Raw genomic sequence first — 20,740 nt, 5'->3', positions numbered from 1 at the left:
CTGGGCACGGACGAGAAGCGGCTGCAAAAACGTCGCCACCGCCTGGACAGCAACGTGAGGCGGCGGCGGATCGGTCTCCACTGCCACTTGAGCTCTGCTCGGAACAGCCAAAAATTCGACGCTGCAATGTGCACTTGGCGAGGTGGCAGGTCCGTTCCCACGGCAGTGTGAATCTGGGTCAGCAGTGAGTCCGTCGCAGTTGCGACGTCAGCGTAGGTCTGCTTGTTCTTCAATCCTTGCTGAACCTGGGACGTGAGAGCCGCCAATTCGGCGCTCTGCCACTCTATCTCCGCCTGAATTTCGCGGCAGAACACCTCGTGATTTGGCGGCTCCTCCTCCCTCTGGGCTGGACGCTTCGCCACCAGCCGCGGGTCTGCCGGTTTCACCGTTGCCGGCGAGGAGTGGGAGGACGGTGTCTTAGTTGCCGCGCAGTGGGAGGAACAAGGGAGCGCCCGGCTGGGGTGTCTCCTCTGGCCGCCACGCGGAAGTCCCAGGTAGATGGTCAACCGGGTTCCCACCAATGGATTGGTGTACTTGGACCTACCGGGCGAAGATGCTCGGGCGCTGGAAATGCGGGTAGGTGAAACAAACTGGCCGGGATTGAAGATCGGGCGAAGAGATTCGTAATCGAAATAATCGGAGTCGTACTCAGGCAGCCGGTCATACAAATCAAGGTCGACCTCATAGTCCGAAAAGTCAGAGTCCAGAAGAATATGCGGTGCTGGACGGGTCGTGGTCGGGACGTATTCGTAGCTCGCCGGCGGAGGATATGACACGGAAGCGGAGGACATCATGAAGCCTACATGGATCGGACAGGCTTGGTCCTCCGGCAGTCGGTCTACCTTGCGTCGGTCCTGGCGACTTTCCTGCTAGGTCCTGTTTTGGCCAGATCGTTCTGTCACGACCCATCGGAACGAAGGTCGGACCCAAATGCAGGATTTGTCAGATGCAAGGTAGTCCGGGGAAAAATGTTTATTATTAAATGGTCGGGGATCGGGCAGGCAGTCAGGTGCAGCAGCGGTAGTTTGGACGTCGGGCCAAGAGAGCAGGTGAGCGGGCAGGCAAGAGTCGGTACACGGGAGATCGATCAAGGCAGTCTCAAAGGAGTCAGCCTTACGGGGTCGGTCGGAGAACAGGCGAAGGTCGGTACACACGGGTTGACGATCAGGGATACGAGAGTGCTGGAACGGGACATCAACCTCAACGATCTGGCGGAGCACCAGTCGTCATCGGGGTCCTATATATACACGGGATTATCAGGCTGCATGAGGCGCAGTTGTCCCAATTAGCGCGAGCACACAGGCACCCGCACAGCCCGGGCTGAAGCGACAGGATCATGACAGAGGTTTAATGGCACTTACTTTAAGAGCTTTAGAAAACTCACCTGACTGAAGTGAGCAATTGATTATTTGCTGCAAATCACAGGCTTCACAATCGCTTTTTTTTTTTTGGGGGGGGGGGGTCTGATGGTATTGTGTCAAGATAAGCTTATTGTGGGTTTTAGATATTGAATCATTTTCTCTACAGTGTATTGATCAACTGCATCAAATTCTGACGTGGTAATGACATTTTTCACGTGTGGCTTTAAATGTATACATTTTTTTTATCATTTTGCTGATTACAAGTAACCACAAAAATCACACTGACCATTCCATTTTAAGCTGATGTTTGTTCCAAATAGTTTCTTTCTTTATTGCTCACTTTTTGATCTTTCTCCATCTTTCACTCAACCTTCTTTATATGTGCCCTGCGATTGGAAGGCGATCAGCTCAGGTTTCCAACCTCTAAATCTGGAGTTTATCCCAGGTGACTTAGGTGGGAGGAAAGGTCCACGATAGACTGGTAGCGAATCAATTGGGCCGTAACACTCAAAATCAGGTCATTTGACAAGTTAGAATTTTCAGTTAGCCCAAAAAACGTGTTTTTGGAACGTGGAAAAAAAGCCATCATGGCAGGAGAAACTACAAGCAATGATGTAAACTCCAGAGAGTAAGGGCCTCATCAGAGATTCCTTGCTTCAGGAAGCCAGAGGTCAAACAAGCAGCTGTATTAAAAAAAAAAAAAAAAAAAATTACATCGGGAACGGTGTAAAGCGTTGGCCTCAGAGTTCTGAGGACCCGGTTTCAATCCCGGCCCTGCCTGTGTGAAGTTTGCACGTTCTCCCCGTGCCTGCGTGCATTTTCTCCAGGTACTCCAGTTTCCTCCGACATCCCAAAAACATGCATTAATTGGAGACGCTAAATTGCCCCTAGGTGTGATTGTGAGTGCGTCTGTTGGCCTTCTCCATGTGCCCTGCAATTGGCTGGCAACCAGTTCAGGGTGTACCCCGCCTTGTGCCTGATTACAGCTGGGATCGGGTCCAGCACTTCCACCACCCTTGTGAGGATAAGCGGATCAGAAAATGGATGGATGGATGGATGGATGGATGGATGGATGGATGGATGGATGGATGGATGGATGGATGGACTTGACTCTGCAGTTCAAAATGTGAACGCTCACACAGAAATCACCATTTGCTGTGTATTTTGATCGTTTGAATACTTAATTGTGCAGTTCACAAATTGTAGACAATTTAAAAATGCTGTTAGACGAGATAGTTAGAGATTCACCAACCTAAGTATACTGGTTACAATGAGGGTAACCTCAGGTTTATAGATGTGTAATAACTTTATTAAAATGTAATAAATTTTCTTTTTATTCATTTTTGTGTTCTGTTTGGGTGTTGGAAAAAGCAGAATATTGAATCTGCATCCCCTTTATGCCAGAACAGTTTTACTGTGTCACGGTGGAGAGTTCAGTTTACTCTGTGATTTCTTTATATTCTAATTAAAGTTTTGTTGAGGATCAGATTCGATCAGTCAAATAGAACAGAATTTCCAGAGGGGTGAGGAAAAAAAGACTGTAAACTGAATGACAAAAGTAAGTCATTCCATAGCTACAAAAAAAGAAACAAACTGAGAGCAAACCGGTGTAATGTCATAAATTATCACGTCATGTCATCTGATTAGAGCATCAAGAAGCATGAATGGGTGAAATGGTGAGCTATGAGATGTTTAAAATACATTCTTAAATGTTTTGTCACTGCTTCTGACATTGGTGGAATGGTTGATGACTAGCGAGAGCAGCTTTCTCACAGTTCTGAGCATTGGGGTTCAAATCCCGGCTCCACCTGTGTGGAGTTTGCATATTCTCCCCATGCCTGCGTGGGTTTTCTTCGGGCACTCTGGTTTCCTCCCACATCCCAAAAAACATCCATGGTAGGTTAATTGAAGACTATTTTTCCAGTAAGTGTGAGTGTAATTGTGAGTAGTTATTTGTTTCTATGTCCTCTGCGATATGCTGGCAACCAATTCTTGGTGTACCCCGCCTCATACCCGAAGATAGACGGGATAGGCTACAGCATGCCCATGGCCCATGAGCGGATAAGTGGCTCAGAAAATAGATGGATGTTTCTGACATAATGATTAACTCAGTTCTTAACATTTTATGAACCCTTTATTAGGGTCTACTCTTGCTATGAATTACTCCAAAAATACTAATCTAAACCTTTGCAATTCTTTACTCGTTTTTAATGTTGTAATTATTCTGACTGAGCAGTTAATTACAAACACTGTTATTGAATCATATCAACTTGTTAATGTATTTATAAATTGTATATATAATGACACAGCTTATTAATAAATTTGATTAAAATGCACGGGATACTTAAAAAGGGGCAACATTAGATTTTAAAAAACCTATGGGACAAAAAACGTCAATGTGCAACAATCATCTTCTCGATTTAATATTTTGAAAATACAATGTATTTATTTGCATTTCAGTTTCTCTCTCATTACACATTTGCTTGGTTATTATTCATTTAACTGTCGTTATTAAATTAAATAGCTCCACGAAGGTGAATAAACTTAATAAGCTCAATTGCAGCAACAGGTTAATGATATTGTGACCCTAGTTGGACACTATTTTGACACCATTTCTGAAGGTCAGTCAACAACTCCTCGGTTGGCGGTCATGTGAAATAACGAGCGATCAGTTTAAGAATGATGGGAGGCCAATAGAAATCCACATCAAAAAGTTCCCTGTCGAAGCCAATGGCGTTGAGTCCCCCTGCGGATCTGATGCAACAGGGCTGCAACGAAAGTTACACCTTCACGCTGCAATAGTGTCCTTCCGCTCAGGCGCACCGAAAACTAGTGCAAGTACGCAACTTTTTTTTTTTTTTTTTTGCTGGGAAATACCCTGCAGCCTTGGACAGATTCGTATGACTTGCCAAGTGAATGAAAGGGTTTCAATCCGTGCCAACAAAGAAGTCAACGCAAAGGAAAACAAGTCAAATGGCAAACGGGAGTGGACGTCTCTGGGTAGAGGGAAAGTCCCGTCGACTTGATGACGTAAGAGGGGGTTGAACGCTGGAAAGCGCGGAGTGATATAGTGAGATGTGATCGGGTCGGGGCGTCTGGAGTTGTCGAAGTAAGCGATTGATTTCCAAACTTTGTGTCTTCAAGTATTCTGGCCGCTAATCTTGATTCGTGAGCAATTGCCGTCTTCTTAAAAGGGAAGATATGGCTTTTTAAGTCGTGCCTTCGTCTCCGTCCTAATTCGAAAGCGTTCGTGTGCTTTGCTTTCGCAACGCACTTGCTACCACATCCAACTATGGGGTAAGTACAAACTACTTCGTGACTAAGTGGGGAGAAGGGAGCCTCAATGCATACATTTCACACTCTTAAACTCATGTGACTGTCAAGTTGTTTATTTGGTATTGTTGTAATTTAAGAATGAAATTTCAAAGTTTTTTTCTTCATTATTAAAAAAAAGTTTCTTTGCCAGTACCAATACAGTACCGGTTTGATGCCACAATATTATGTTAATAAACATTGTAAGTCCATTTTGGAATTATTGATATGAAGTTTTTAAATGGAATATAAAAATATTTCTTGTTCATGCACTTTTTATCTGAATGTGTCATTGTTTCTCAAACTGTTATTGTCAATTAATTTGTTTGAATGACATAATTGACAAGAGACGTCAGTGGATATTTTTAACACAAGCTAAAATTGTGTAGAAGCTTTCAAAACAGTTATTCACGAATGTTTGTTTTTACGTAATTGTATTTGTAATTTTTTAAACAAGTTAAAAAAATTGTGTAGAAGCTTTCAAAACAGTTATTCACGAGTTTGTTTTTATGGAATTCTATTTGTAGTTTTTTAAACAAGTTAAATTGTGTAGAAGCTTTCAAAACAGTTATTCACAATTGTTTGTTATAGAATTCTATTGTTCGTCTTGTATGTATAATAACATTTTTAGTTTCATCGGGTCTCAAGTGTGAAACCCCCCAAAATGAATTATTTTCCATGTTCCAGGTCTTCAGGTGTTTGTGTGACACTTTCTTCCATCCGTTGTGCCATTTCACAATTGAATCGCAGCAGACGATACAATGGCGGCATCGATCCTACGCAGGAAAATTCACCTCATTTCCACAGGCGGGCTCCACGTTCTCCCTCTCCGACAGGCTAGCCCCAGCCAATCGTGGCCCACAACGGGGGCGGAGCCAGTGGAAAGGCAACGCTTAATTGGTGAGTTTTGCCAAGATGCTTTTTTATTTTTCCACATCCTGAGGTCGGAGCCGCAGTGCAGCACGGGACTAATGTCGTACAGTGAGTACAGCTAAGTGGATATATATCGAACGCAGACGATGCTGTTCAATCATTTTCAGATGATCGGTTAGTTGTTGGATTTCATTGGGAGGGTTTTTTGCTTGATTTCAATATTATTGTTAATTTTTCCTGCAGCATTTCAACATTTTGTGATTTATTTTTTTTTCCCAGCTTTTGATATTTTCTTTCAGTCATTTTAAAAAAACATTCTTAACAAAATGGAAATGGATTGCTTTACTGACTTGATTCATCTTGATGTTCATTTTTCTAGGTGATGGTCACTCTGATTGGATGACAGAAAAAGTTGATTTGTCTTCATTTGTGTCAACTACTGAGTCGTCTCCCAGCTCGTCCCTTCCACCCTCACCATTAGAACAAGATGTCAAGGTGCCCTCAGACCTGGAGGTCATGACCTCTCTATTGCAGGAGGAGCTAGCTCAGCTGGAGGACTATTTCCGCTCCGAGTCCGCAGGCACGGTGAGCAAGTTGGAGAAATCCTCGAAATGTGACAAAGGTTCCCAAGCTATGGGCTCACAGTCTTATTACCAGTTACCCTATGGCTCATATGGGACCAGCCAATCAGACACCAGCCCTGTTGTGGTTACCTTGGCAACAGGGGAACTGGACCTGGCCAGTTTCTGTGGCGGTCCCATGGGCAGATCAAAAATCGCTCGACCTGCCCCGTACAACTACCACCACCGTTACCATCATAACAGCGGGCGAAGAATCATCAGTGAGGCAGTGAAAGTCGGGGAGGAAGTTGGACTCGATGCGTGGGGCTCCAGGGGAAGTTACTCAGGAAGCACGGAGTTTTCTGTCAACCACTACTCCACGTTGAAGACCGTGAGCAAGAACAGCCTTGCTGGCATCAAGAAGGTGAGAGAATGTGCTTTATCGTTGAAGGAAGAGGAGAGCTACTGTTTTTCCGAAGGAATGTTTTGCAGTGAAGAGATTGCCCGAAGTTTTTGCCTCGGCGGCTCCTACGATAGCCACCACAAGCGAGAGGGACAGCTAATGCACAACGTGAAGGTTAATGTAAGTTACGACAGCGCAGGGCTGGAGGTCCTGCACTGTAGCAAAGATGGAGGACTGTCTGGAAGTATTCCCCAAGAGGCAATGATGGCTGCCGATGGCTACTTCCACCAATCTATGGCTGGCTCAGAGCCATACCATAGCTTTATCGGTGAACTGGACCAGCAGTCGCAAGCTCTGGAGCCCCAGCATGGCCACTACCTCTATCCAGAATGCCTTGCGGACCAAAGTTACGAATGTCTGTCCAGAGGAGAGGGCGAGGGGACGCTGCTGGGAGCCCCCATCCACCGCCCGACCCAAAGGCTAAAGGACGAGCCCTGCTCCATTAAGTCGACGCTGATGGTCAGTGCGACTTCTTTAGATTTGAACACTGGGGAGAGGAAGCAGAAGAAGAGAGACCAAAACAAAACTGCTGCTCACAGGTATCAACAGTTTTTTTTTGTCTTTTGAACTGTTATTATAGTGGTGTAGTTAGTCCTTTCGGGTTTGTTTGGTGCTTGAAGGATTTCACCTCATGTTCCCAAGTTTGTCAACCAAGATGATTTTGCGTCTGTGGTCCTGACACACTGCAAAACTCACAATCTTACCTTGTGAATTTTACAAAACATCTTGCTGTATTTTAAGGCAATTTAGACTTTTGTATAATTTTTTGAAAGACAAAAATACCTGTTTTTAAGATCAAGTGAAATCATACCATTTCTCTTGGGAGAAATCTGACTGAAAACAAAACATTTTGTTCCTACAATTATTGAGAAAACACTGCTAATGGAACTGTTATAAATTGACGTGATAAGATTCTTAAAATAACATTATATAGCTTAACCCAAGTCTTCTTGCTGTAAATTTAGAAAAAAAAGGGAAATAATTAAAGAAGATGCATTCACAAGGTAAGATGTACATTTTTACAGTGCTGTTACATCCCGAGAGATTGATCTTTTTAATGAAGATGCTCGGCAATAAAACCAAAACCTATCCTCTGCAGGTACAGGCTGCGGAAAAGGGCAGAGTTGGATTCTCTGGAAGAGGAGCTTCATGGGCTAGAAGGGCAGAACAGGGAACTTCGCGACAAGGCGGAGTCGGTGGAACGAGAGATTCAGTATGTGAAAGATTTACTCATCGAGGTCTACAAGGCTCGCAGTCAGCGGCTCAAACAAGATGGCAGTGCCTAAAATGCGGCCGCGCTGACCCCACCTCCACACTCCAAGAGCACAGACAGGTTTTAATTCTTGTTAAAATGACCCGGTAGTTGCATGATTTTGGTAGTAATTTTATATTAAAATATATTTACTTAAATGATGTTCCCAAGAGGAGAGTGCATAAAAACATAGATTCCATCAAGAAAAACAAAGATTTCCTTTCCTAAAAAGGGTGATGAACTCTCCCAAGCCTTAGTTAACGTGGCTTCCAGAAGAGATGCTGAACTTGTCCGTGACCACTGTGATCCCAACTGAACTCACGAGCCTTTGTGACCACTTTTGAGTTTTGAGCTCGCCGATGTATCAAGAAAGCAAGGTCCTTGAATTGGTGAATAGTGATTGAATTGCGTGTGGTTTTTGCAACACACATGAGCAGAATCAAGCCACATCCACACTAAATAATATATATACATATATACAGTATATTTATTTTGTATTTTATTTTTACTCAATAATGTTCATTTACACTAAGGTGAATTAAGGGATTGGTGCAAAGCAAACATGCTCTGCAATTATTTAGAATTGGAATTGCTCAATTATTGTGTATTTACATTTCTTCACCCCCTCTGAAATACCTAATGCATGTTTGATTTTGGAAAAGCATGTGCGAGTGTTATTTGAAGGCATTATCCTGTTTACTGCATGGCTTCCAGCTCTCCACCTCATCAGTTCAACTCTTCTGGTCAAGATTCTGTTCTCTTCGCCAGTGTGATTCATACTCAGGTTTTGGTTTTGGGCTCACAGAGACACCGAAATATTCATTGTCCCAACTAAATTCCTTAACTTGTTTTATCTCTTTTTTTTTTTTCGGCTGTACTTTGCGAACAAACAATCACTGACTATCAATGTTGACTCACAATGAGTGCGACTTCATGGAATTCTTATTGACTGACCAATTTGTTGTTTTTGAGAATTCAGGTCCTTTTATTAATTAATGTCAGGAAATTATGCATCAGGTGAATTACAGCCAAATAAAGCGGTCATGTATCATTTATCCCTGTCTAAGACTCTTATTTTTTATTACTATTATTATTTTCTTCCTCGCTCCATCTACTTGAAGAAACAAAATTGTCCAGGTAGTTATATGAATGTGAGTGTGAATGCTCGTTTGTCGATTGTGTGGTCATCAATTATCTTGGGAGCAGTTCAGTGTACTTTGCCTCTCGCTAAAAAGTCAGCTGGTATAGGCTGCAGCTCACTTGTTACTTGCGAACCTAATGCAGATAAGCAGTGCAGAACACTGATGGATCCAACAACATGGAATGAAAAACCATGAAAAATGAATCTACACTGGTCCTTTGTTTACAGTAAGACCAGCTCTTTGATCCAGGACTTGCTATTAGGGCACTAAGGGCAGCTTTCCGTTGTGCAACTAAATATTTTTTTTTCTGTAGACGTCTCTCAAAGCTGAATGTGTGTACGTGTGAAAGTGAAGTCTCTTGGTATTGCAGCAGCTAGGCCTTTCAAGTGCATGAGGCAATATCACACAATACTTTCATGAGGGGGGCGAGAGATGGAAGCTGAACCATCAGAATGAAAAACGGGGCTGACAGCGACTGGCAATAATGAATGTGTTGATTGTCCAAGTGGTCGTAATTTGTGTGGTCATTGAGGATGTAACCCATTATTTCCTAAAAGTAAACGGGGAAAAAATGGCAAAGTTTGAAAAAGGCTTTATTGACCGAATGAAATATTACACTGTAGAATCAAGATTGTGCCAAAACAAAATATGAGATATGACAGTTATTCAATTGGGAATCCTATTTTGCCAAGTTACAAAGCTATACAGTTACTAATATTGAAGACTGAAAGAAAGATTTAGGTATTTTTGGACGACAGCTCACCTAATTAAACACAATATAATTAAGGGGTGAACCAAAAATCCCGACAAAAGGTAATCAGTAGCGATTCATCTAATGTTCACCTAACAACACTACTCACAAGTATATGACCAAATGTTTCGACAACATCATATAAATAGTGAGAGCATCCCAAACGGAACACAAACGGTTTCGTAAAATCTGCATGTGATAATTAAACGAGGTACAGTAGAGTTATACAGTTCATATGAACATGCGAATACAGTACAGGGATGCAACACGTGTGAGAATGACAGTTTGCAAAGTTACTTTTACATTTGCAAATACAGTACATTGTTCTGTGGGTGCAAAAAATGAAACCACGAGAGCTCATGACAGGGGTGGTGGAAAGCAGCATAATATTATTATTATATTATAATAATATTAATATTTGACGCGGGAAAGCGCAAATGTGTGTTTTCACGGGGTCGAATCCCTGGCAGTGGCTCCTAATCAGGACATGCAAGAGTGGAGGGAGTTAACAGTCTCACAAAGGTCATGACATCCGTGACCCACAACGGTTGCTTCACCACCAGGTGTCCCTCTAAGCACAGAAGACAATTTAGACAAACGGCACTCACCAGAAATCATATATTACAGGCACACCTCGATGTGGGGCCATACAGAAGTGTCTGAACTTTTTCTTTGAAGCCCAAAGTACAGAAATAAATAAATCGAAGCATTAAACATCCTCTTTGATATTTTTTAGATTTAATTCATTTAACACCCTGAAACCAGTTTACCACAATACGTAAAACATGATGGGCAATTACGTACTGTTTTATATGTTACTGAATTATATTTATTCACCCGGGCCCTACTAATAAAATTTATGCTGTTGGCTGATAAAAATAAAATTTTTATAAAAATGATTGATTTGTGTTTTTGCAAACCTAGGAGAGCATTTTATGAAACCAGTGTAAAACTTCTACCTTTCCTCCTAGTGCAGAATTTAAGTACTGTAGATAAAAATCAATTGTTAGTTTTAGACACCTCTGATGTCATGGGATCATACACAGATGGTAAATTTACACTCAATTACAATTTCCTTAAAACTGTATGTTGCTTTTCGTGGTGGTCCTATTTTGGTTACCTGTTTTGACTGATGAGTTTACATCTCATTGTGCAAGAAATATTTTTAAGCACTGTACTAAAAATAAATAACATTATTCTGATGGAATAATTACCTAAGCTGTTTATTTAAATATGCTTTTGGGAAACAATAATTTAAAAAATATCAAAAAACATGAGTTCAGTTACCGTGATTCAGTGTTTGGGGATTATTATGAGAATCTACACAGACATAAAGATGAAAAACACAGTCTGTTAGCAAACGCATTAGTGTTTTTTTATTGATATTGTGGTGGTAGATTAAATCTAACTTGGGCAATTATGCTATTAAGTTAACAATATTACAAAAAAATATGGATATACATCGCTTGCCAAGCAAAGAGGAGCTTGCTAAAAGAATTCGAAGGAAGAGCATGGCACCGGGATCTGATGCAAGAATTTAAAACAAGGGGGTTTATGTGGGTCGGGGAGGATTTACAGAGCACATCCAGTGGTGGTGGGGAGCAGAACAGTGGATGAGCATTGTTACAATGGCCTGCAGCGGTCTCAAGCTTCATTTGCAGCAGCGAGAAGGGTTTCGTTTCATTCTGAGCACCCGTATGGATGGGGGTGGCATTGGGATGCTGGCTGAATGGTTGTTGATGCCGGTGGATTCAATAAAACAATGAAGTCTGCTTATGTCTGAAGATAAGAAATAAAAGGCATACATGACGTCTCCATTGTAAAGGGATGTAAATCCAAAGCATCTGAGAGACTGCAATTGTTAATTCAAAATGTTCCTTGCCGTATTTAATTGTTAAACTATTTACTAGTGGTCTCCCATAGGCTCTAAAAGGCTAAGGCCTACAATTATCGCATGACCGTATCCATGTTCTAATTTTTCTATTGTCCTCTCCTTTTTTAATGTATGCCATGTATACATCACCAATGGTGGAAAAGCTCTGACGTTACATGTAGAAGTCACAATAATCTTGACATTTAATGCAACTCAATGGGGATTACTATTGAGTTGCCTCTTCTAAGATTAGGGTTTTTCATGTTGGAGTGAGTCTGTGCATGGAAATTTTTTGAAGAGAAAGCAGAAGTTAGGGGTTTTGAAAGCAAGACCAGGTTGTCCATTTCTATTGTATTGTAGTCCAACTCAAAGGTGCCTGACAGCGTTCAGTCAGGGCTCCAGGTCAAAAACCGATGAAATTGTTTAAAATATCTTGGTAAAATCAATAGTAAGAGTGAATGGTATTAAAGAATTTTAATCCATCCATCCATTTCCTGAGCTGCTTATCTTCACAAGGGTTTTGGGGATGCTGAAGCTGATCTCAGCTATCTTCGGGAATGAGGCGGGGTATATATCTGAACTGGTTGCCAGCAAATCGCAGAGCACCTAAGAACAATCAACCACACAGACTCACATTCACAACTATGGACAATGTAGTGTCTCCAATGAACCTACCATGGATGTTTTTTGGATGTGGGAGGAAGCCGGAGTTCCTGGAGAAAACACACACAGGTACGGGGAGAACATGCAAACTCAGAACAGGCTGGGGTGGGATTCCAACCACGCTTCTCAGAACTGTGAGGTAGATGCTCCAACCAGTCCCCACCGTGCCACTACTTATTGTAGTCCCCTGAACTTCGCCGATTTTGAGTGTGCTTTCCTGTCTCATGCCTCCCTGCTTCACAGAGAGCCCTATGCCAAGTATAACGTCATTACTGAAACAAGCAGGGGCGAAGCTCAGGTGTTTCAACAAGTCGAGTGAACAGCCCAAAGTCTGAAAAGAAAAGCAAGAATATATTGTCTTGACAAAATTCCTGCGCCCAACTAACAATATGAAAAACTTTGTTCTTTCTGTGAAGCCCTACAGTTCTGCCACGTGTCCATTATCCATCCATCCATCCATTTTCTTTTGCCACTTATCCTTACAAGGGTCACAGGGAGTGCTGGAGCCTATCCCAGCTGTCAATGGCAGGAGGTGGGGTATACCCTGAACTGGTTGCCAGCCAATCGCAGGGCACATGGAGACAAACAGCCGCACTCACAATCACACCTAGGGGCAAGTTAGAGTGTCCAATTAATGTTGCATGTTTTTGGGATGTGGGAGGAAACCGGAGTGCCCGAACAAAACCCACACAGGCACGGGGAGAACATTGCAAACTCCACACAGGCGGGGCTGAGATCGAATCCGGGTCCTCAGAACTGTGAGGCCAACGCTTTACCAGCTGCGCCACCGTGCTACCCGTCGCCATTATTTCATGAGTTTATAAATTATTGCTTAAAAGGGACCACCACGAACAAAACAGATTTAGAAGAACTTCATCAAGAAAAACTTGATAATGAGGAGCTATTTAGGTAGAGAGATTCTATGTTTGTGAGTTTCAAATTAGTGAATTATCAAGCCAGATCCTATGTACAGTATTTGGTGTAAGTGATGAACAGATGAGATGAGAACTGATAAGTTACACAAGATGAAAAGGCTTGCAGAAGAAGCAGTCGAGATAACACTTCTCTCAGCACAGTAGTTCTTAACCTGGGTTCAGTCGAACCCCTGGGGTTTGGTAAGACAGTCGCTGGGTTTCAACGGACAACTAGATGCACACCCGTCCGTAAAAGTCTCTTTAGACAGCATTTTGAATGCTGGGTTCGTACCATTCAAAACTCTACACTGAGTCCAAGTGTGTACCATTGCAGCGTGTTAAAATCAACAATTTTTTTTTTTCAAATTAGGAAGGGTTTCATGAACTCCACATGAAACTGTGAGGGTTCCGTTCGTCCAACAAGGTTAAGAACCACTGTCTTAGCATCACCCGGTATGCAGCACAAGAGACTGGATGTCATCTGACAAAATTTGAACAGAGTCATGGTTACAAGAAAAAAAGAAAAATGCAACATACATGTAACACAAGAGTTAGGTAAGATCCAGGTTCACTGAACTATGTGTTACAAAAATACAGGTGTTCAATGTCAATCCTTGTCTTTCATCAACATTGAGGGTTAAAGTCTTTATTACAGCAGCAGTTTAACATTTTATGGTGCAATGCAGTGACATTGTTAGGTCAATTTTTGGGGAACTTTAGCAAGTGATCAAGAAGAAAAAATCTATTTTTACAAAATGAGGACAAGAGCAGGTTTAACTTGTGTATGCTATAATTACTTTGGCTAATCACCTGTTGTTCTTCTAACATTCACAAAGGACAAACGTGTCACAATGAAGTTGTTACCAAGCTGATGTGTGTGGTTTCAACATTTTTGTCATTCTTGATGGCTTCCTTTTGTCACTACATCATTACACATTTAGTTGCGAGTATCCAAGAAAACACATTAAAAACCAATGCATGCACCGGTAGCACAAGTCTGAACAAACCTCTCTGTTGTCTTGTGTAAAATTCATCCATTAAGTATGCAGCTTAACTTGATTGCAGTTTGCACTAAAAACAAAGACATTCATCTATATGAAATGTGCTTTATAAATTATCTTTCCTCTCTTGATTTAAGTTTCTCACAGAATCTGAATTCAGGGTACAATGGATAGATGCTTCCTCAGCATCTATCGGTCATCCTGGAAGGAGGATCCGTGCATGTTTGACGCTTTCTCAAGGGTTCGTCTTTTTTTCAAAATGGGGTTTTCAGCATTTTCCTTGCCTGGATCTGAGGGGGTTAGACGAGGGTGTCATCAAGCTCTTTGAACTGCAGGCCTGTGAAGCCTTTTAAGACACAATGAAGGGCTACAGAAATAAAATTGACTTACATTGTCATACTTCATTTGTGGCAGAAAACAAGCTACCTGAAAAGCTTTTTTTGTGTGCCCTATAGAGGACTCCAAAATGGAAAGATATTTTCGAAATGGTGAAGAGACCTAAAACTATCAAAACCAAACTTTCTAGCCTGCTTGCTTGCAACTGTAGAGCATGGAACATTTGTTTTCACACATTGCTAAGTAATATTATCTAGTACTCCTTTTCTTTCCCCCGGAGTGAGGGAGAGGCGGGTGGCAAAGCATTAAAGGGCTTTTAATTTAACTCTGCTTAAGTCGAGTACAAAGCATGTGACACTCCAAACCAAAAATATGACTGACATTTGACTCTTGACAACATAATTTGCTGTATGCTTTTGTTTTAATGAAGCTCATTTTCAACAGCCCTTGTCACGGCAACTTGTGACTCATAATGTGAACAGTTGTGACACAAATCAAAAGGTGGTAATAACCTTCGTCTGTGTGTGTGTGTGTGTGTGTGTGTTGGAGGTGGGGACCCACAAAAGCTCCAAAAACTGGAATATTGTATGTGTAGACTTTATTTCATACCAAAAGATGGCATTGCAGTTATATTTACACACCACCACAGAGAGTCATTGTCACATGGAAGCACGTAATACATAACACGATTCTGTATTTTCATGCTTGCCACATGTGTCCGGAGAAATCCATACAAGGATTGGGAGAACATACATATTGCACACATAGGGGAGTGGCCTGGGATTTGAACGCAGTCCTCAGAACTGTAGGGCCAACGCTCTAAGGAGTTGTTCCACCATGTTGCCTCGCAAAACATACATATAAATACTATAAAATAATAATATATAATATTTTGACAATTACAGCACTAACAATTTGACACAAATATGATATAGTTTAAAAGTAGTTACAGTAAAGAAAATAAGTATTTGAACACCCTGCTATATTGCAAGTTCTCTCACTTAGAAATCATGGGGGGGTCTGAAATTTTCATCGTTGGTGCATGTCCACTGTGAGAGAGATAATCTAAAAAGAAAAATCCAGAAATCACAATGTATGTTTTTTTTATGATTTATTTGTGTGATACAACTGCAAATAAGCATTTGAACACCTGTCTATCAGCTAGAATTCTAACCCTCAAAGACCTGTTAGTCTGCTTTTAAAAGTCCACCTCCACTCCATATATTACCCTGAATCAAATGCACCTGCGTGAGGTCGTTAGCTGCATAAGGACACCTGTTCACCCCATACAATCAGTAAGACTCAAACTTGTAGCATGGCCAAAACAAAAGAGCTGTCTAAAAACACCAGAGACAAAATTATACAACTTCACACGGCTGGAAAGGGCTACGGAAAAATTGCCAAGCATCTTGGTGAAAAAAGGTCCACTTTTGGCTCACTCATTTGAAAATTGAAGAAACCAAAACATGACGGTCAATCTCAATTGGAGTGAAGCCCCATGGAAGATATCACCTCGTGTGGTCTCAATGATCCTTAGAAAGGTGAGGAATCAGTCCAGGACTATACGACAGGACTTGGTAAATGACCTGAAAAGAGCTGGGACCACCGTTTCCAAGGTGACTGTTGGTAATACACTACGACGTCATGGTTTAAAATCATCCATGGCATGGAAGGTTCCCCTGTTTAAACCAGCATATGTCAAGTCCCGTCTTAAGTTTGCCAATGACCATTTGGATGATACAGAGGAGTCATAGGAGAAAGGTTTGTGGTCAGATGACACCAAAAAGGAATAATTTGATCATAATTCCACGAATCATGTTTGGAGGAACACGAATGTTGAGTTCCATCCCACCAACACCATCGCTACTGTGAAACATGGGGGTGGTAGCATCATGTTTTGGGGTGTTTTTCTGCACATGGGACAGGATGACTGCACTGTATTAAGGAGAGGACGCGGCCATGTATTGTGAGATTTTGGCGAACAACGTCTTTCCCTCAGTCAGAGCATTGAAGATGGGTCGTGGCTGGGTCTTTCAACATGACAATGACTTGAAGCACACAAATAGGAAAACCAATAAGTGGGTCCTTAAGAAGCATATCAAGGTTCTGGCGTGGCCTAGCCAGTCTCCTTACCTAAACCCAATAGAAAATCTTTGGAGGGAGCTGAAACTCTGTGTTTCTCAGCGACAGCCCAGAAACTTGTCTGATCTCGAGAAGATCTGTGTGGAGGAGTGGGCCAAAATCCCTCCTGCAGTGTGTGCAAACCTGGTGAACAACTGCAGGAAACGTTTGACCTCTGTAATTGCAAACAAAGGCTACTGTACCAAACATTTACATTGGTTTTCTCAAGCGTTAAAATAATTATTTGCAGATGTATCACACAAATAAATCGTTAAAAAAACATACATTGTGATTTCTGGATTTTTCTTTTTAGATTATCTCTCTCACAGTGGACATGCAGCTACTATGAAAATTTCAGACCCCTTCATGATTTCCAAGTGGGAGAACTTGCAATATAGCAGGGTGTTCAAATACTTATTTTCTTCACTGTATATTAAAGGCAGACACACAATAATGGAACAGTGGAAATGCCACTGAAACAAAGTTACTTGATTAGATACAGTAAATATGATTCCATTCAACTGGCAGTATAATAATGTTGCTTTTGACCCAAAAGAGAGTCTTCAACTGTTTGACAGTTGTAAATGAGCACAAAATATACACTTACTGATTAAATGGTAAAACGGGACATTAATGAAGAAAAATGTACTTAATGCATGCATGAAACACAAAAAACAGAACCCCTCACTGCAAGTGTTCAACGAACATAATATACTGTAATGCTCCCTCTTACGAAAGTATGTTATTGATCCAGTGTCATGGTTGTAAGCTGTTATGTAGATAAAGATGGGCAATGTTGGAAAGTGATGATGACATTTGATGACAATGATATAAGGCTCAGCTATATACACACAGTAGCACAATCACATAATCTTCAAGTCAGCCATTAGTGATTTGACACGACTGCAAAAGGTTCAGAACTGTACTAGCTTGTATCACAAATTCAATTATGATTATGTAGGAGGTCAGGTTAATTTTTTGCTAATTTAGAAGAAATTAGTGTAAGTTACATACCTCATACGCTCATGTTAGTCAACTTGTTTGTTTGGTACGTGCATGACAGCATTTGATACGAATGAGCCAGCGTATTATGGGGAACTTTATGAGGTGAAAATCATAAATTAGTAACCCAAGACAAATATAATACATCGTCTACAATTATATACTCTACCATCAAGATTGACAGCATAGTGTAAACACAACACTTACAACTGGATCACACACTGAAGGCAAGTTGTTACTGATAGTAACAAACAATGAAGTTTCACAGAAACCATCTAATGAGCACCCAGACTTTGTGAAAATTTCACAGACCTGATTCCAAATCGGGCATCTTTAAATGACACAATCTTAGATGCTTTACGTAACAGGACTCGATTTATGACATCAATATCACAAACCATGCCTCTCCATACTCAGAACATTACTGTCGAGTCTCGACCGAGCTGACATGCTGCGGCTTAGGCGTTCATACCCCAGGTTCCCTATTGCAAAGAACAAAAGAAAAAGGAACTTGTGATTAGAAACACACACGCACACACGCACACACACCCATACACACACTAAACCTGTAAGTTTTTGATGGCTATAAGCTGTTTGCCAGCACTTCTGTGGGAATAACAATAACAGAGTTGGGAAATTATTGACTCTGTTGTTATTATTATTACTATTATTGTTACTGCTATTATTTAAGCAAATTTTAAATTCCAAGGAGAACACAAAACTTGTTTTCAGATATCTATTCTGGGAGGAATAACATTTTTGTACAGAAAATCAAGAGCCTCTCTTGCTATGCCAGACTTCATGTTTAAAAGACACCTGGAGCGTCATTTCAGTGTACTTCATGCTAATATTGACAAAGATGATAGGAAACGTCTCAAGCACAAAGTAAACTCAGAGAACACCCCACCCCCACCACCTTTCAGAGTCAATGTTTGGATGGCCTTGTCGAAATGTTCCCCCACAACAAAAACAAGTGAAAATCAAAACATGATTGTGTTGTCACGGACATATGAATGAGTTACCTCGGTGGAGACAATCAAGTTAATCTAAATCTGAAAACGATTAATGGTGAACTAAGAATAGACCAAACAATAGGTTACATTAATATGCTAGCAAATCATCAATAATTTTCTTTTCATTTCGTGTTGACAGATTTGCCGAGTTTGGATTTAGTGGCAGTCCACCAAAATCGTGTTTCTCATTGTTTCGCTCAAGGAAAATCCTTGCCCTACTGACTGATGACGTTGCTGGGAAGTCCCTTCAACATATCATTTTTAAATTTTCAACTCAGACAAGATTTTCTGCAGTTCTGACAAAGGCCAAAATGTTCCTTGATTTTGGTATCCAATTGAAAGGTGACGCGATGAACTGTTATTGTAATTGTTTTCCTTGAACTTTGATAAACCTGTAAATCCGATGATTAGTTAACTCTCTGTTTGGTCAGGAATGAAACAGTTTGAGTGGATGCAGTCACTGAAAAAAAATCTGAAAATAGCCTGTTTGAATATTAAATTTTTGTCTCAACACAGCATTTTTTGACCAAATAGTCAAGGTTTCGGCTCCAAATTTCTGGTGAAGTCAAGTGACTGACAAGTCAATTTGGGGTGATTCACGACATAAAAAGTGGCAAAAAAATCTTAATCAAGAATGGATTTTCATAAACTAGGGCCCATTTTATTTGTGCTTCAAAACTATATTGAATTATATCCACAATTTTGCTGTACAAAAGGGTGCAGAAAGTATTTATACCCCTTAACTTTTATACTTTGTTTTATTCCATATCTTCTTCTTCTTCTTTTCCCTTCGGCCACAGCGTGTCATCTTTTGCCATCTTAGCCTATCTCCTGCATCTTCCTCTCTAACCCCAACTGCCCTGATGTCTTCCCTCACCACATCCATAAACCTTCTCTTTGGTCTTCCTCTCGCTCTTTTGCCTGGGAGCTCCATCCTCAGCACCCTACCACCAATATACTCACTCTGTCGCCTCTGAACATGTCCAAACCATCGAAGTCTGCTCTCGCGAATCTTGTCTTCAAAACATCCACCTTTGGCTGTCCCTCTAATGAGCTCATTTCTGATCCTATCCAACCTGGTCACTCCGAGCGAGAACCTCAACATCTTCATTTCTGCCACCTCCAGGTCTGCTTCCTGTTGTTTATTCAGTGCCTCCGTCTCTAATCCATACATCATGGCCGGCCTCACTACTGTTTTGTAAACTTTCCCCTTCATCCTAGCAGAGACTCTTCTGTCACATAACACACCAGACACCTTTCGCCAGCTGTTCCAACCTGCTTGGACCCATTTCTTCACTTCCTTACCACACTCACCGTTGCTCTGGATTGTTGACCCCTAGTATATGAAGTTGTCCACCTCCTCCCTGTAGCCTCACTCTTCCTCTTCCACCCCTCTCATTCACGCACATATATTCTGTTTTACTTCGGCTAATCTTCATTCCTCTCCTTTCCAGTGCATGTCTCCATCTTTCTAATTGTTCCTCTGCATGCTCCCTGCTTTCACTGCACATCACAATATCATCTGCGAACATCATGGTCCAAGGGGATTCCAGTCTAACCTCATCTGTCAGCCTATCCATTACCACTGCAAACAGGAAGGGGCTCAGAGCTGATCCCTGATGCAGTCCCACCTCCACCTTAAATTCCTCTGTCACACCTAAGGCACAACTCACCATTGTTCTGCTGCCATCATACATGTCCTGTACTATTTTAACATACTTCTCTGCCACATCAGACTTACGCATGCAGTACCACAGTTCCTCTCTTGGTACTCTGTCATAGGCTTTCTCTAGATCCACAAAGACACAATGTAGCTCCTTCTGACCTTCTCTGTACTTTTCCACTAGCATCCTCAAGGCAAATAATACATCTGTGGTACTCTTTCTAGGCATGAAACCATACTGTTGCTCGCAGATACTTACTTCTGTCCTGAGTCAAACCTCCACTACTCTTTCCCATAACTTCATTGTGTGGCTCATCAACTTTATTCCTCTATAGTTCCCACAGCTCTGAACATCCCCTTTGTTCTTAAAAATGGGAACTAGAACACTTTTCCTCCATTCTTCAGGCATCTTTTCGCCTGCTAGTATTCTGTTGAATAAG

The 20,740-nt window shown here is 41.4% G+C and overlaps 1 protein-coding gene across 2 annotated transcripts; it reads left to right on the top strand.

Annotated features, from left to right (window-relative positions):
* Positions 1-4,414: 4,414 nt before the first annotated feature.
* On the top strand, positions 4,415-8,876 carry atf5b (activating transcription factor 5b). 2 transcript variants are annotated; one of them, XM_061828297.1, is made up of 5 exons: positions 4,415-4,658; positions 5,361-5,573; positions 5,926-7,108; positions 7,535-7,573; positions 7,669-8,876. In XM_061828297.1, the coding sequence occupies exons 2-5, from the start codon at positions 5,435-5,437 to the stop codon at positions 7,853-7,855; spliced, it is 1,548 nt and encodes a 515-aa protein (XP_061684281.1). In that variant the 5' UTR covers positions 4,415-4,658; positions 5,361-5,434; the 3' UTR covers positions 7,856-8,876. The 2 variants fall into 2 exon arrangements, with proteins under 2 accessions (XP_061684281.1, XP_061684282.1); XM_061828298.1 differs by lacking the exon at positions 7,535-7,573 and having other exon boundaries at positions 4,416-4,658.
* Positions 8,877-20,740: the final 11,864 nt, after the last annotated feature.

Source organism: Syngnathoides biaculeatus, chromosome 8 (assembly GCF_019802595.1).
Source record: "Syngnathoides biaculeatus isolate LvHL_M chromosome 8, ASM1980259v1, whole genome shotgun sequence".
NCBI classification, from domain to species: Eukaryota; Metazoa; Chordata; class Actinopteri; order Syngnathiformes; family Syngnathidae; genus Syngnathoides; species Syngnathoides biaculeatus.
Note: the sequence above shows the minus strand (reverse complement) of the source record. Positions and strands in the feature narration are given on the sequence as shown.

Coding starts and splice junctions, on each gene's coding strand:
- atf5b (XM_061828297.1), top strand. CDS start 5,435: ATGGCGGCATCGATCCTACGCAGGAAAATTCACCTCATTTCCACAGGC. Junction 5,574..5,925: donor GGAAAGGCAACGCTTAATTG/GTGAGTTTTGCC, acceptor TCATTTTTCTAG/GTGATGGTCACTCTGATTGG. Junction 7,109..7,534: donor AACAAAACTGCTGCTCACAG/GTATCAACAGTT, acceptor CTGTAAATTTAG/AAAAAAAAGGGAAATAATTA.